Source organism: Apodemus sylvaticus, chromosome 3, assembly GCF_947179515.1.
Source record: "Apodemus sylvaticus chromosome 3, mApoSyl1.1, whole genome shotgun sequence".
In the NCBI taxonomy this organism is placed as follows: Eukaryota; Metazoa; Chordata; class Mammalia; order Rodentia; family Muridae; genus Apodemus; species Apodemus sylvaticus.
The window spans coordinates 156,712,266-156,726,269 of NC_067474.1; the positions used below are offsets into that span (position 1 = coordinate 156,712,266).

Genomic DNA, 14,004 nt, shown 5'->3' on the forward strand with positions numbered 1-14,004 from the left:
TATTACAATAGCCATCCTGGGATTCATTACTGGAAATGACATGAGGTGTCTTCAAACAGTGGAAGGGACAGAAGGCTCCAATAATTGAGCTTTCTAATGTTTAGAAAATATTTCACTCTGCATAAAGGGAAGAGCTCTGGAGCAGAGCAGCTCCTCCAGACGGACATGGACCGCATGGCTTCTTGGAAACTATTCCAATTTGGCAAATGTGTCTGAGGTTCCAGCGCCTGTCAGATGCCACAGAGAATGGGAGCAGCACACCCTGTTCTTGATGGGTGTGGGTGGGACTGCATGCAGACCCAGCAGCAAGCCACTCTTTGCTTTCTGGAATCCACTTTTGCACACTGGAAACTAAGACCCAGAAAATAGCACTCATCCACAGCTAACCCACCAAACACTAGGAAAGTACAAGGGTACCATGAACGAATGCTAAGCAGACAGGGTGGGAGGGAGGCTGCTTCTTTCTAAGTATCTCCAAGATCTGGCTTCCTGGCAGGGCACTGCTGTACATCTGTATGCATTTGTGCACAATGTCACAAGAACTACTGCTCAAGACATTCCCAATTTCCTTTACCCTCCCCTCCTTCTCACCAGGTTTCCTGGAACCTAGTAGGTAGACTTGTGACTATCAGGACACACTGTTAGGCCTGCAGTCCGGAGGAAGGTCAGACAGAAGACTCTAGGATGGGAGGCGAGTGTCGGAATACAGGAAATGCCTCCTCTATCCACACTTTAAAACAACAGCCTTGGAAGAAAGTTAACACAAGCTTCTTTGATTCCTGCTTGGGAGAACAATGAAAGTCAATCTGCAAACTAAACTGCAGGCAGCACAGAAGCAGCTGAGATCTCAGGTGACAACTCCCCCAGTCCTCTGCATTCTTCAAACACTCCACAAGGTACTTCTTGACCCAGCTAAGTGTCTAATATCAAAGAGGAATCAACTACACTTAGCAAGACTTTGGTTGATGCCACAGACACAGGTAGAGAGGTCCCAGGCCAAGGGCTGACTACACCGTCCACACACAAACAAGGCCCAAGTGGCCTGTTTCCCCTTTATGGACAAAATGCAGTCCTTTCACAAGTGTTTACAAAGTGTTTATTAGTTACAATGATATAGACTGTATCATCCAGTTCTCCCCTAGTCATCAGGCTTTTTAAATAACATGAAGAAAGAGCTTTCTCAGACATCGGACAGACAGAGGACGTATCCATGCTAACAGGGGTAAAGTAGCAAACATCACTCTTGTGTGTCTGTAATAAAAACTCTGTCAAGGCTACATTGGTTAAAATCAACAACAATCCCTTTTGTATGTCAAATTATAAATTTTAATGTTTTCATTAGAATAATCTTTATAGCACTTTGAGACAAGAAGCAATAAAATAACTAACAGCAAACTTCAGTACAGCAGACACTGTCCGGATTAACAATGCAAACACAAACGTAAGCTGGAAATCACATAATACAATTGAAGCACCCAAAACAATTTAAATAATTTTAAATATTTTATTTTTAAACTGCTACAAATGCTTTATACAGTATTCCAACATAAAGTCTCCTTAACAGAAATGTAACAAAGTGGGAATGATAGTGAAAGATTAAAGTGGCACAAATTCATCAAACAAGTATTTAAACTACAAATTTTAAGAGGTAGATTACTGTTAAGGTTGAGTATACAACACAGTATGAATAAAATGTAGCCATTTTCCACCACCTCAGTCATTATCTGGGGGAAGCATCAGCACTCATGGAGAAGTGGTGCTGACCAGCTATAGAAGGAAGAGACCGATCTGTTGCTTTGAATCTACTGAGACAAAAGTAAGGCCTGGTGTGCAGATACAAACAGCTATACAGGCCTGGATGCTTTCTGTGCACTGATATACTGCTACATAGCATCTCGTAATATAATAGCTATAAATTAGTGCCAGACAGTAAGAGGAGACTGTCCAGTAGGACACACAAACATGACACTAACAGAGGCATGAGAAGGAGTCCTATCCGATCTGGGTTCCTCTGCATTATGCTGGCAATCGGCTTATGATTTTTTTTTAAAAGGGGAGAGGGATAGGGATCAACTAAATGCTTCTCTGTATAAGTCACATGAAAGAAAGGCATCAAGGGCTGGTGTAAGCGAGCGTTTTGAGGTGGGTGCACCCGATCTGTAATCCCTGAAACTAGGACCACTCATAAAACAAGGGCACTTGCTTTGCAAGGTTCAGTTCAATTGCTCTCTTATAGCTGCTCTCTGCCAGACTCAAGGGCCACACTCAGAGCTGAGTTGCCAGTTCCGGTGATGCGGAAGAGCCAGTCCATCTAGCCCATTTCATGGCACCCTTCTCTTTGGATCTCAATCCCCTGAGAGCCCAGCACACACGTGAGCTCCACCAAAGAGACGGATGCCTGACACTACCCAGGGCAAGAAGCCTGTCTGTCGGTAAGCGGCTGTATGGTACAGCTTTTGAGTCAGCTTCAACTGGTCTTGCAAGCTGGGTAGATTTCGTATCCTTTGCCGTAGTGCTTATCCTAAGTTGAGCATGCAATATCTTTTAGTCAGTTAAGGTTTTGTGGGGGGAACTTTTCTACAGGAAGTTCCTAGAAAATAAGAAAACTGAAGATAAATGACAACATACACAACCTTGTAAGAACTGACCATATTAAAGAAAAAGGTGGAGAGACTGTAAGACAAATGTCACCAAGACAGAAACACATAAACAAATCTAATCATTAGGAACATGGCTCCCGCTCCAAAGGCATAGGGCTGTTTCCTGCCCATGGTCTGTGGCGGGCTGGGGGTGCTTTGCTGACTCAGGACCTGGTAGTGTCAGAGGAGAACCTACCCTGGAGTTGCTTCTTCTCTAGTGTTCTAATTTCTGGACATAGTGGTGAGGGGTGTCATGAAAAATGGAAGCATTGCTTGGATAGAGCAGCTCTTTGGATTACAGGGAAGAACATGGGAAGAGTCTGCTTTCCTCTCTGGAAAGGAGTTCTCAGCAACCAATCCAAAGGCAGTAAGTAGCAAGACGGTCCAGGCAGACTGTGATAGACTCAGGAGAGGCTCGCCAGCTTTTTTGGTGGCTCTGTTGTGGAAAAAGCATTTGGAGCATATGGCTCTTTATCCTGGAATGGTAAACCAGCTGGTGCTTCCGGAAGTGGCCAACGGGAATCTGTGGGTGCTGTGCTCAATACTTGGTCATGGCTCCATCTATGTCCTTGAAAACTATGCTGAACCCTATGCTGGCTTGTAGTGCGAGTGTCTGACTGGACATGACTTAGAATCATAAGTCTGCTGCAATCAACAAGCAGGGAAGAAACAAACCACACGAAGTTCCCACGCATGACAGCTCCTTGCATCACGGAGTCTCCTCTAAGCCAACTGAGACAAACACCAGAGCTGAGGACCACCATCAGTGAACATTCCTCCCTAATGAGCACACAGCACGCAAGCACTGAAAATGAGCTCAGGTTAACCCTGAGTTAGAGGACAGCTGGTGCATGGAAGGAGTCCTACTGTTGTCTCTGTTTGCTAGGGTACTAATGACTGAGATACACTCTGCAGAAATGCCCACGTTCATGTCTAGATAGTCAAACACGATGTCCAAGTGGACATTTGGTTTTTAATTGTCCAAAACATAAGGTCATAGCCTCTTGGAGGCTATCTTGAATGACGTCCCTCATCCTGCAGATCTGTCTACAACACAGGAGCAGTAACTAAGGAAAAGGATTAGTCAATAGAAACAACTCACTTTGTCTGTTAATGAGCACAATACTTATGATTTTGTTATCTATTATAGCTTTAAGTGGTGCTTTTTAGGCCAACTTTTAACTCCAGCAATATAATTCTATTAACTTTCAAAATAGTTTAAAATCCACTGGAGCAAGAAAAGAGACAAATTTTGGGACACATTAGCCTTAGGGAATCTTTAAAACACCAGATAAGAGTGAAGCACGTGAACTTTATACATGTAAGCTTAGTTCTTACATTTTCATACATTTACCCCTGAAAAGTCTACAGTACAGGATTCAGTACAAAATAGTTATTTCTTTTAGAAAACACTAGAAGAAAATACATTCTAAAACACCAATCACCTGCATGGTAACTAACCCATGAAAATGATGGTTCAATGTTCAATTGGTGTGGAATTCCCTAGACCAGAGGCCAGTAACAAGTAAGGAGCATGGCTGCTGAAAACAGTGCTTGTCATCACTACGGCCAACTCAACGATGCTGCCCAAGCACCTGCATGGCTAAACATAACCAGATTGACAGCAACTAACACTCAGCATGTTTTGAAGTACCTTCAAAGAAATCTCAATCCTTCTGCCATACAGAAAACTGTTGAAACTGTTGTGCCCAATGTCTAGAGCTTTCTTTTGCTACATTTCAAGGCACACAGCACCAACTTTACCTGAGTGACACTGGAACCTTGGTATGCTTAGGTCTTCTCCAAAACAAGTCACTCCACAGCTGTCCCTAACTCTGTTTCCAATACCCAGAATTACAGCCATGACAGCCCAGAATCAAGACAGGCTGCACAGAAGGTGTCCATATATTTGCAGAGTAGCCTTTTGATGGCCAATGACCCGTGGGCATTATTCGGGAATGAGAAGGAAACCAAGTGTATATCAACTCAGCTTGAGAAGTCAATAAAACAGACTATACTAGGGCCACATCACTCTGTCCCTGAGAACCATATATTATTTATATATATATATATGGGGAGAATATGGAATAAGGCAGTTAAGGTCAGCTCAGATCTACAATGAAACCTAACATCACAGGAGAAGCAATGAGCCCCGGGCCTGGCCTGTTCTTCTTCCCCATTAGAACCTCGACTGCTGACCTCACTATTGCTGTAGGCAGAGGGCTGGAGGGCAATATTAAGGCATTTTAAAGATATATGGTTGTTTTATCTTAAGCAAAGTGGAAAAAATTTTAAATTCAAACACTAGCAAATAGAAGTCTTAACAACAGTTTTACACATTATTAACTATGCTTAAGTCACAAACTATTAAACAAGAGTGCACTGAGATCGCTAGTGGACTTGTGACCCACCTAACCCCAAGGAGCAATGTAGGACCAGGAACCAACATGAGTGGCACTGAAACACTTTCCAAGATGTAAATTAAGAGGACTTCATCTTTTCACACAGGGAACTGGGTTCAAGTTCCATCCAGAAATTAAAGAAATGGTACCACTTTGTGAGTACTAAGTCTGAAATAAACTGTATTTATTCATCTGTGCAGCAGTCAAAGCAGCAAGGGTATGCTACAAATACGCCAACTGCCAGTGTGCTAAAATGCTCATGTCAGTATTCTATAGGAGGGGAGACATCCTCCAGGCCAGCTACAGCTCTCCGGCAGGCCTCACCTCCCCAAGCTCTGGGCTTACCTGAAGTCCTTCAGCTCATGCCTGGCACTGCTGTCCTCTCTCCTGCTTTCACTCAGGTCCGCAGCAGCTGCCAGCTGAAGGCTTCGAGTGACTGGGCCCCCGCTCCGCTCTCGAGCTTTGACTATGAAGCGGTCTGTTCTTTTCTTCCTGGCCAGGGCAGTCTTGCTCTGCAGAACAGCTTTGCTCTTCTGCACTTTCACATGCAGGCTTCGGGACGGTTTGCTTGAGAGCTGAGTAGAGTGACTCTTGGCCACGGCTTTGGATTTTTTGCCCTCAACATGAGTAATTTTAGCCATTCTTATGGGACTAGAATTCCTCAAGGATGAAGAGCTTGCTTTTTTGGATTTGACTGAAGCTGCAAATTTGACATTCTGTCTGGATCTGAAGGATGAGGAGGGCAGTGAGGTTTGGGTGGGGCCAGTACTCCGGGCTCTGGTCTTGCCCAAGGGCGCCTGCATGCTCTGCATCTTGATCTCTGTGTCTGCAGTCCGCCTCCGGGGATTGCTGCTACTGTTTCTGTCACTGCTAGAAGATGATGCGTGGCCACCTTTCTTAGATGAATGGGAAGCTTTTCTTTTGGAAGGAGAAAGGGGTTTTTTAGGACAGCTGAAGGCAGCATGCTTGTTCAGGCTGCCGATGTATGTGAACTCCCTGTCACAGTAAGGGCAGATATGTGAGGACGCCTCAGAAGTGTCCCTCACGTCTGCCTTCTGCTTCGCAGATCTGTTCTTCTGAAGGATCGCTTTCTGTACCAGCTGATTTTTTTTCTTCAATGCACTTAGCTTGAGCTTATTTGGAGACATTTTGTTGAGTTCCACATTGAAGCTCAGTCTCTTAGGCTGCCCCATCCGTCTGAAGGCATTTTTCCCAGAGTTGTCTAAGAGCAGCACTCCGAGGTTTTTGGGCTGCACGGTCTGTTTGAGGGGCACCGGGTTTTTCTTAGGCGTGTACCTCTTCTTGTCACTTGCAGATGCACACGCCAAGATGTGCTTATGCAGCTCAGGCATATTATCCACACCCTTGCCACACTTGGTGCAGCGAATGGCAGTAGTGAAAGTCTGTGGAATATTGTGGGTGGTGAAGTTTGTGGCTGTCACCCCAATCCCCATAGGGTTTCGATGATGGTACTGAAATGGAGGTGGTTTAAAGCTTGGGTAATGCTGGTTGAGACCAAGTCGAACATCTGGATCTTTTGTCTTTATTCCAGAAGCCATTATTTTGATGGTTGTGTAAAGCTCTTCAGAGGAATCATTTAACTCCTCCTCTCTAGAAGTTTCCAAAGGCTCTTCTGGCAAACTCGGCATATGCTCCACATGGGCCTTGCTGGGGTCTGTGAAGTTCTGGGGCCTCAGGGTCCCACTTTCAAACTCGTGGTGTGTGCATACTTCATCTGGGTGGAGATCACGCTGGTGCTGCTGTAAATTGCATAAGAAGGCAAATTCTTTCTTACATACGGAACACACAAAGATATTTCCGACTCCATGAAGCAGAAACCGATGCTCTGACAGATCAGTCTTACCCTTAAAAAGCTGCACACAAAACTCACATTTGAAGGGCCAATCTTCAGCATGAACAGATAAATGTTTGGTTAGGTCTTTAATAGAAAGAAAAGGTGATTCACAGACATTGCAAACAAAGTTTTTGCTGAATGTTTCTTGGACAATACTCTGTCCACCTGTCGGTGGGGCCTCTTCCTTGGGTTTCAGACCTTCACTCTCTGACTCTTCCTGTTTGAAAGTTATTGCAGGGAGAGATGCTTCCAGGTTGTCCCCAGAGGAAACCACAGATGACACTGCTGAGAGAGGGGGTGGTGAGGGGGAGGTGGAAGAGCATGAGGAGGAAGAAAAGGAAGAGGAGGAGGAAGAGGAAGAAAGTGTTGGAGGGCCAGGGGAAGTAGCAGACATGAGTGGCTCTACAGGAGGAATAGGAGACGGAGAGGGGGACACTGTTGGGGAGAGAATTGGAAGAGGAGACTGAGCAGTGGCATTCGAGAATGGAGAGGGGCACTGCTGAGGAGAGGCATCAGAAGGGGGGTTGGGGAGAGGGACAGTTGGAAGGAGGGGAGGTGGTGGAGTGGCAACAGTCAACACAGGAGGACAAGGAGGAGGAGAAGAAGGCTCTGTGGGGATCAAGAGAGGAGGCAGCTGACCAGAAGACAGGGAGGCTGCCTGGAGTGGGGGTGATGGAGGGCCAACAACTTCAGGCGGAGACTCAGCAGTGGGGGCTGAGCAACTCGAGTCAGTGCCAAGTTCAGGGTCTGGCTGTGTATATGGGGACTTAGAAGGACTTGGGCTCCTGGTCACCTCTGGTGTGGTTTCTGAAGGTAAGCTAACACCATTGTACTCATTGAGAAGAACCTTTTGTAGCATGCAGGTGGTTGGTTTTTTCTTCTTTGCAGCTGGTTGTGCCAAATGGTTCTCTTTGAATTCCTTGCCTTCAGAGTCACAAGGCTTTTTATGCACACTGAGATCCAATACAGATTCCCACGGGACTGGAGTCTTGCCTGTGCCCTCTGACTTCTGTTTGACGCCACTGGATAAGTCCAATGGCTGCTGGTTGCACACGCTGCTGAAAGTAGAACTGGCTGCCCATTCTTTTGATATTTTGTATTCGTCAAAGCAAGGAGGGCTTCCGGTTTCTCTCTCATCTCTCCCAGACAAACTCCATGCTGGTGAGTCACTCCGACTTTCTAACTTCGGTTTCTTGGAAGTCAGAACTGAGTCTGTCCAGGCTGCTTTCCCATCACTTGGTTTCCCAAAGTCTCGAAGGGCAGGGCTGTGCTGTGGAGAACTGGGCGGAGAGCTGGTACGTCTCTTGAACCTACTAGAAGTCACAGGTAACATGGATGCAGGAGCAGATACACACACGGGACCTAATTTGGGAATCTCAGCTGCTGAAATCCCTGCAGGAGGAGTCAGCTTGTCCTGGGTCTGAAGAAGCTGCTTGAGCTTTGAAGACAAATAGACACCCTTGTCTTTATGGAAAGACACCACCTCTGTTGTTGATATGCTCAGGGGCAGACTTAAGGAACATGAGGGTGCCACGGAATCAGAATCTGTCTCTGCTTTAATTTTGGGGAGCACAGGTGGACTGGCAGTCCTCCGTTTCTTAGACTCACAATTTGTGCTGCTGGGAGATTCTTTAAGAAGATCATCCGTCACAGAGACCTGAGTGCTCTTTATATTTTGAGTAATCTCCACAGTTACTGGAGTAAGCAGACAATCTATGCCATACAAGTGTGCAGAATTAGACTCCATCTCAATCACATCACAATTACTAGTGCTGTTGTTGGTCTGAATCTTACCATCAATATAGTAATTCAGATTTTCAGAGATGTTGCTAGAAATGTCCATGATGTACACATCATCAGTTTCCCCTTCCTCCTCTGGCTCTGTGCTTGGTACATAGACATTCTGGGAGGGTGGGGCCTGCTCTGCTGGTGGCTGCGGCTCTTCTAGGAGTCCTCCTTTTCGCCGGACACCTTTGGGAATCAGGTGGCGTTCATGAATTCTACGCTGATGTCGTCTCATATTGGTGTGAGTCCCAAATACCTTTTTGCAGTATTTGCATGGATGCAGTTCTTTAACTTCGCCATTCTCTTCCACAAAAGATGAATTCAGTATTTCCTGTGAGGTTTTCTCTGAGTTCAATATCAGACAGTCTTGCCCAAGTTGAGGTGGGCTCGAGTCATCTTTAGAAGTAACACTGTCCCCCTTGCCATCGTCTGGATCTTCTGAGGGCTGTAATGTCATGCTGGGTCTTCTCTTCAACCCTGTTTCATGGCGCCTTTCATGCCGCCTCCTGTTAATCTGTGTGCCAAACATTTTCCCACAGTACTTGCACATGAAAGTATGATTGATTGTAGAAATGTGGATGTGCATGTGACGTTCTAGCCCCTGCTTCGTTGCAAATTTTCTTTCACAATGCTGACATGGAAACATAAATGTTTCAAGCACATCACCGTTGGCCTCCTCTCTAGTTCTGGGAATGTGGAGAGGAGGGGCCCCATCTGGAAAGTCTTCAGAAGTTTCATTTGACACACTCTGTGGCTCTTCTAACAAATCTTCTGGCTTCTCTTCACACCGTATTTCTGGCTCTTTCACAGAGCTTTCATCCGGCATGTCTGCTTCTTCCTCCCCATCTTCTCCCAACTCCTCCTCCTCCCCTTCTTCCTCTTCCAGCTCCTCCTCCTCCTCTTCCTCTCCCTTCGTATTGTTGACCTCACAGTCTATGACTTGTTTCCCATCTGCCTCTGGCTGTGACTCGCAGGCAGGAAGAGGGATAGCCACCTGTGGAACGGCATCCTGGCTTACCACCTCTGGCAGAAGAGCTGGCTGCTCAGGTGCAGACGCCAAAGGCCTCTCATCCTCTTCTTTTGGACCTAAGGAGCACAGAGGAGCAGTAGCACAAAGAGATAAAGACACAGTAGCTGCTGTATAGTCAACTCCTACGACTCTACTCCCGGAAGCTGCTAAAATACTTGAGCAAAATCATTTCATTTGGAGATTGAGCTGGGCGCAAATCCCTTCCAGTGGGACTGCTGAGGGTCAGGCAACACTCTGGACGCGTCATGACAAGCATGCCCACAGGGTACTAAGCTTTTCTGCTCATAAAAACTAGTGCCTGAGCCGGGTGGTGGTGGCGCACGCCTGTAATCCCAGCACTTGGGAGGCAGAGGCAGGCAGATTTCTGAGTTCAAGGCCATCCTGGTCTACAGAGTGAGTTCTGGGACAACCAGGGCTATACAGAGAAACCCTGTCTCGATAAAAACCAAATCCAAAAAACCAAAAACTAGTGCCTGCAACTGGGTTGGAATAGCCAATATTAACTAGTGAGCCTGGTTATAAAGTCCAATTTCTCATGATTCAATCACTGCAGAATCTACACTCATCCCCTGAATTAGACAGATTGCTAATGAGGCCAGAGCTGATCAGAGACATTAAAAAAGAGAGCCATGCAGGGGCTGGAGAGGTAGCTCAGTGGTTAAGAGCACTGACTGCTCTTCCAGAGGTTTTGAGTTCCATTCCCAGCAACCACGTGGTGGCTCACAAACATCTCTAGTGTGTGTCTGAAGACAGCTGCAGTGTACTCATATAAATAAAAGATAAATAAATCTTAAAAAAAAAAAAAGTCATGCAATCATCTGGTAGACAGAATGCCTTGGGCAGAGGAAGCAGCAAGTAGAATATATGAGCTATTTCTAAATCAAGACAACACTAAGCAGGCCCAAGGTCAGGAAAGCTGTAGAAAGGAGCTGGAACAGGCCAGGGGAGGAGACTAGAGTAGCCCAGAACTGAGGGTAAGACACCACGAGAAGCTGCCCCAAGTCAAAGAGAGCTTGTAGGAAGATCTAACAGAGAAGTCATTCAGTTCCACTTTCAAGAGAATCATGTTGCTCACTGGAAGAAAACGGAAGCCCTGTGTGGAGGAAGGAGGAGGGCAAAAGAGCCCTCTGCTCCAGGAGAGGTGCGGGACGATGACACACAGGCAGGAGGCTAGGGAGAGTGGTGGGAAGTAATCGGACCCTGAGAACATGCACTTTGGAAATGAAGCTGACAAGATGTGCTTGTTGACTGGGTGTGATGAGAAGCCAAAAGGACTGCAAGAAACTGCAATAATCCTGCTTACCAAACCAAAGACTGCAGAAGGAACGAGGATGTCTATATACACATGGGGCAGAAAAAAATTTACTTAGGATGAGTTGAAATTTAGGGTACAGTAATATGTGTCTCAGTGAAGAGATTAAGTAGTATATTTCATAAGATCTATGTCCACAAAGAAGCTGGAGTACCTGCCTCAGGGAAGAGTTAATAATGAACAATGAACTGCACATCACCCAGAAAGTGGACATGCAGGGAAGGATTACACCCCAGACACTGACAGGCTAACTGTCTTTGTTAGCCTGTCTTATCTGGGAGGAGGGAATCTCAACTGGGAAAGTGCCTCTGTGACTTTAGCCTATAGACACAGATATGGGTATGTTCTTGACTGATGGTTGATGTGGGCAGGTCCAGCTCATTGTGGGCAATGCAGCCACTAGGCATGTGGTCCCAGGCTGTAAGGTCGTGGAATATCAGCTCTGAAGCAAGCCACCCAGCAGTGTTCCTCCATAGCCACTATCTCAGTCCTGCCTAGTCTTCCCTCAATAACAGGCCATTAATCCCCAAGCCAAGTAAACCACTTCTTCCCCACAGCTGCTCTTGGTCAGTTTTATCATAGGTACAGAACACAAACCAGGACTTAAGAATGAGGAGTGGCCAGGAAAGAAGGCACAAAGAAGGAATGAGCTTCAGGATACAGTGTAAATAAAGGGCTAAAACTGGGGTGTGTTCCATTTGCCAACAGGGAGGTCTGGTGACCAAGACAGCAGCCACAGTAGAACAGTGAGGGCAAACTCTCAGAGGGAAGGAAGGGAATACAAGGAATAGTAGCAGCTCTTTCACGGTTCTCTATAAAGGAAGAGAATGGGCTTGTGGATGGAAAAGAACTGAAGACACTTCCAGATCAGAGACGTAAGAAGATGCAAGATGAATGCTGGTGGAGTGGGCCACAATGTCACTAGCCCAGTGAGACAGACCACTTGCTATGCTGCTGAATTCAGCCCCTTCTTCCATAGCCCTAAGAGTTCAGAAAACTCTGCAAGAGGCAGCGGAGCTATGGTTTTCCTAAGCCAAGTTTTCTCACAGAGCCCCATGGAGTATGCACAGCACATGTCACACTAGACGGCCAGGACCCTTTTCCCTGCCTTCCACACATATGTCCTAAGTTTACAGCAGGATAAGATTATTACAAAGTTCAGTTTTACTTTGCAGAAGCTACACACAGCAATAAACTATGACCATATCTGTGGAAGTGAGAGTAGTGTGAAGTGTGCTATACAGGTTAAACCCAAAGAGAACAAGCATCAAGCAGAGAGAGAAAAAAGCAAAGAGGCAATCAAAATATGGGATCAATAGCATCCAGTATGGCATCTGAATACAGAAGAGTCATCAGGGAAACTTCAACTACGAGGTAGATTAAGAGACTGAGAAAAAGGCTTGAATGCTGAGAGCAGATAAGCATGGTGCTGCTGGACAATGCATCTTGAAGACAAAGGTGAAAGAGCGCTCAAGTGTCAGGATACAGCAGGCTGTCCACAGACAGGGAACAGTGGAGAGAGGAGATGCTCAAGGTGGCCAAATGCTAGTTTCTACAAACGTGAGTTAGGAACATAAGCTCATTTAAACACCCAGACCTCAACCCTCTTGCTATTTCCTAGAAAGAGGGCCCTACTTCTTCTTTTTTTCTTTTAAACAGATTGATTATTTATTTATATGTAAACACACTGTAGCTGTCTTCAGACACACCAAAAAGAAGGCATCAGATCCTGTTACAGATGGTTGTGAGCTACCACGTGGGTGCTGGGATTTGAACTCAGGACCTCCAGAAGAGCAGTCAGTTCTCTTAACCACTGGGCCATCCCTCCAGCCCTGAGGGCCCAACTTCTACCATCTGCTGCTACTTCCTTAGCAGTAAGCTCCTGGTTCTAAGTAGAAATAAGAATGCTCTCCCTTAGACACATTTGGTACTTCTCGTGCTTTAAACAAGGCAGAAGAGCAGTCAATGGTGGTAATAGCATATTCCAAATGTGCTCTCAGATACCCAGAACACTGGACAAGCCAGGCCCCAAAGCATTACCCACCTTCTTGGGCTTTCAGACACAGGGCTGGAAGACCTTGGGTCATCAGCTACATCAGGTAGAGCGACTCTTAGGTTGACCCAGTGCCAAAAACTGGGCCTGAGCATCAAGTGTCTTTTTCGTTATGGTGAAGCAGGAAAATATTAACTCTTGAGTTACTAAAGAGATCTCTTAAAATTTCAAACTACTTTTTGTTGTTGTTGTTGTTATTTGTTTTTTGTGTCTCAAAACAGGGTGTTTCTGTGTGGCCCTAGCTTTCCTAAAACTCGTTCTGTAGACCAGGCTGGCCTCTATCTCCCAAGTGCTGGAATTAAAGGTGTGTGCTAACCAATGCCCCCCTTCAAAGTCTACTTTTAAATAAAAATTGTTTTGCATTTTTTATATTGCTCAAACAAATGTCTTACCAAATTTGCTGCTCTCAGGAGGCAAAAGTTAGACTTAAGACTAGGAGTACTCATCTCACCTCCCACACCATGTCAAGCACAAAGGAAGGTTTGGAGATGGACAAAGTGGGACTCCCCTTCTTCCAGTTAAACACTGTTTAAAATCACACTGACTCCTACCCTACTCCCTCGGCCACACTGAGGGCCATGCACAGCGCGCACAGAGTGAGCCTCCATTACTGCCTCTCAAAGGGCATGAAACCTACAGTTCTTCCGATATCATCACAGACAGGACAAATTAAATGGCCGTAAAAGGTATTCAAAATATTGACCTTCCACTGCGTGCGCACACGCGCGCGCGCGCACACACACACACACACACACACACACCCCTATATTCTAAAACCTGCCTGTCTGTGTCACAATGAACAACTCAAACAAGCTCTTGTCTCAGTGTAAATTCATCTGTAACAAACTGAGGCACACAAAAGTCCCAAATATGAAGACTCAGCTGTGTTGAACAGAGTAAGTTGAGTGATTAACTTTCAAACTGCTTC

At 45.8% G+C, this 14,004-nt stretch overlaps 1 protein-coding gene across 8 annotated transcripts in view; it reads right to left on the reverse strand.

The window, feature by feature from the left end:
- The window catches only part of Prdm2 (PR/SET domain 2), a 103,499-nt gene that overhangs the window by 19,023 nt on the left and 70,472 nt on the right, over positions 1-14,004 (reverse strand). For 7 of the 8 annotated variants that reach the window (XM_052177979.1, XM_052177983.1, XM_052177978.1 and 4 more), the window contains one exon: positions 5,387-9,767. In XM_052177979.1, coding sequence (XP_052033939.1) covers positions 5,387-9,767 — 4,381 coding nt within the window. Of the gene's footprint in view, positions 1-1,490; positions 2,591-5,386; positions 9,768-14,004 lie in introns of those variants that run through there. The other variant, XM_052177982.1, reaches the window with a different exon arrangement.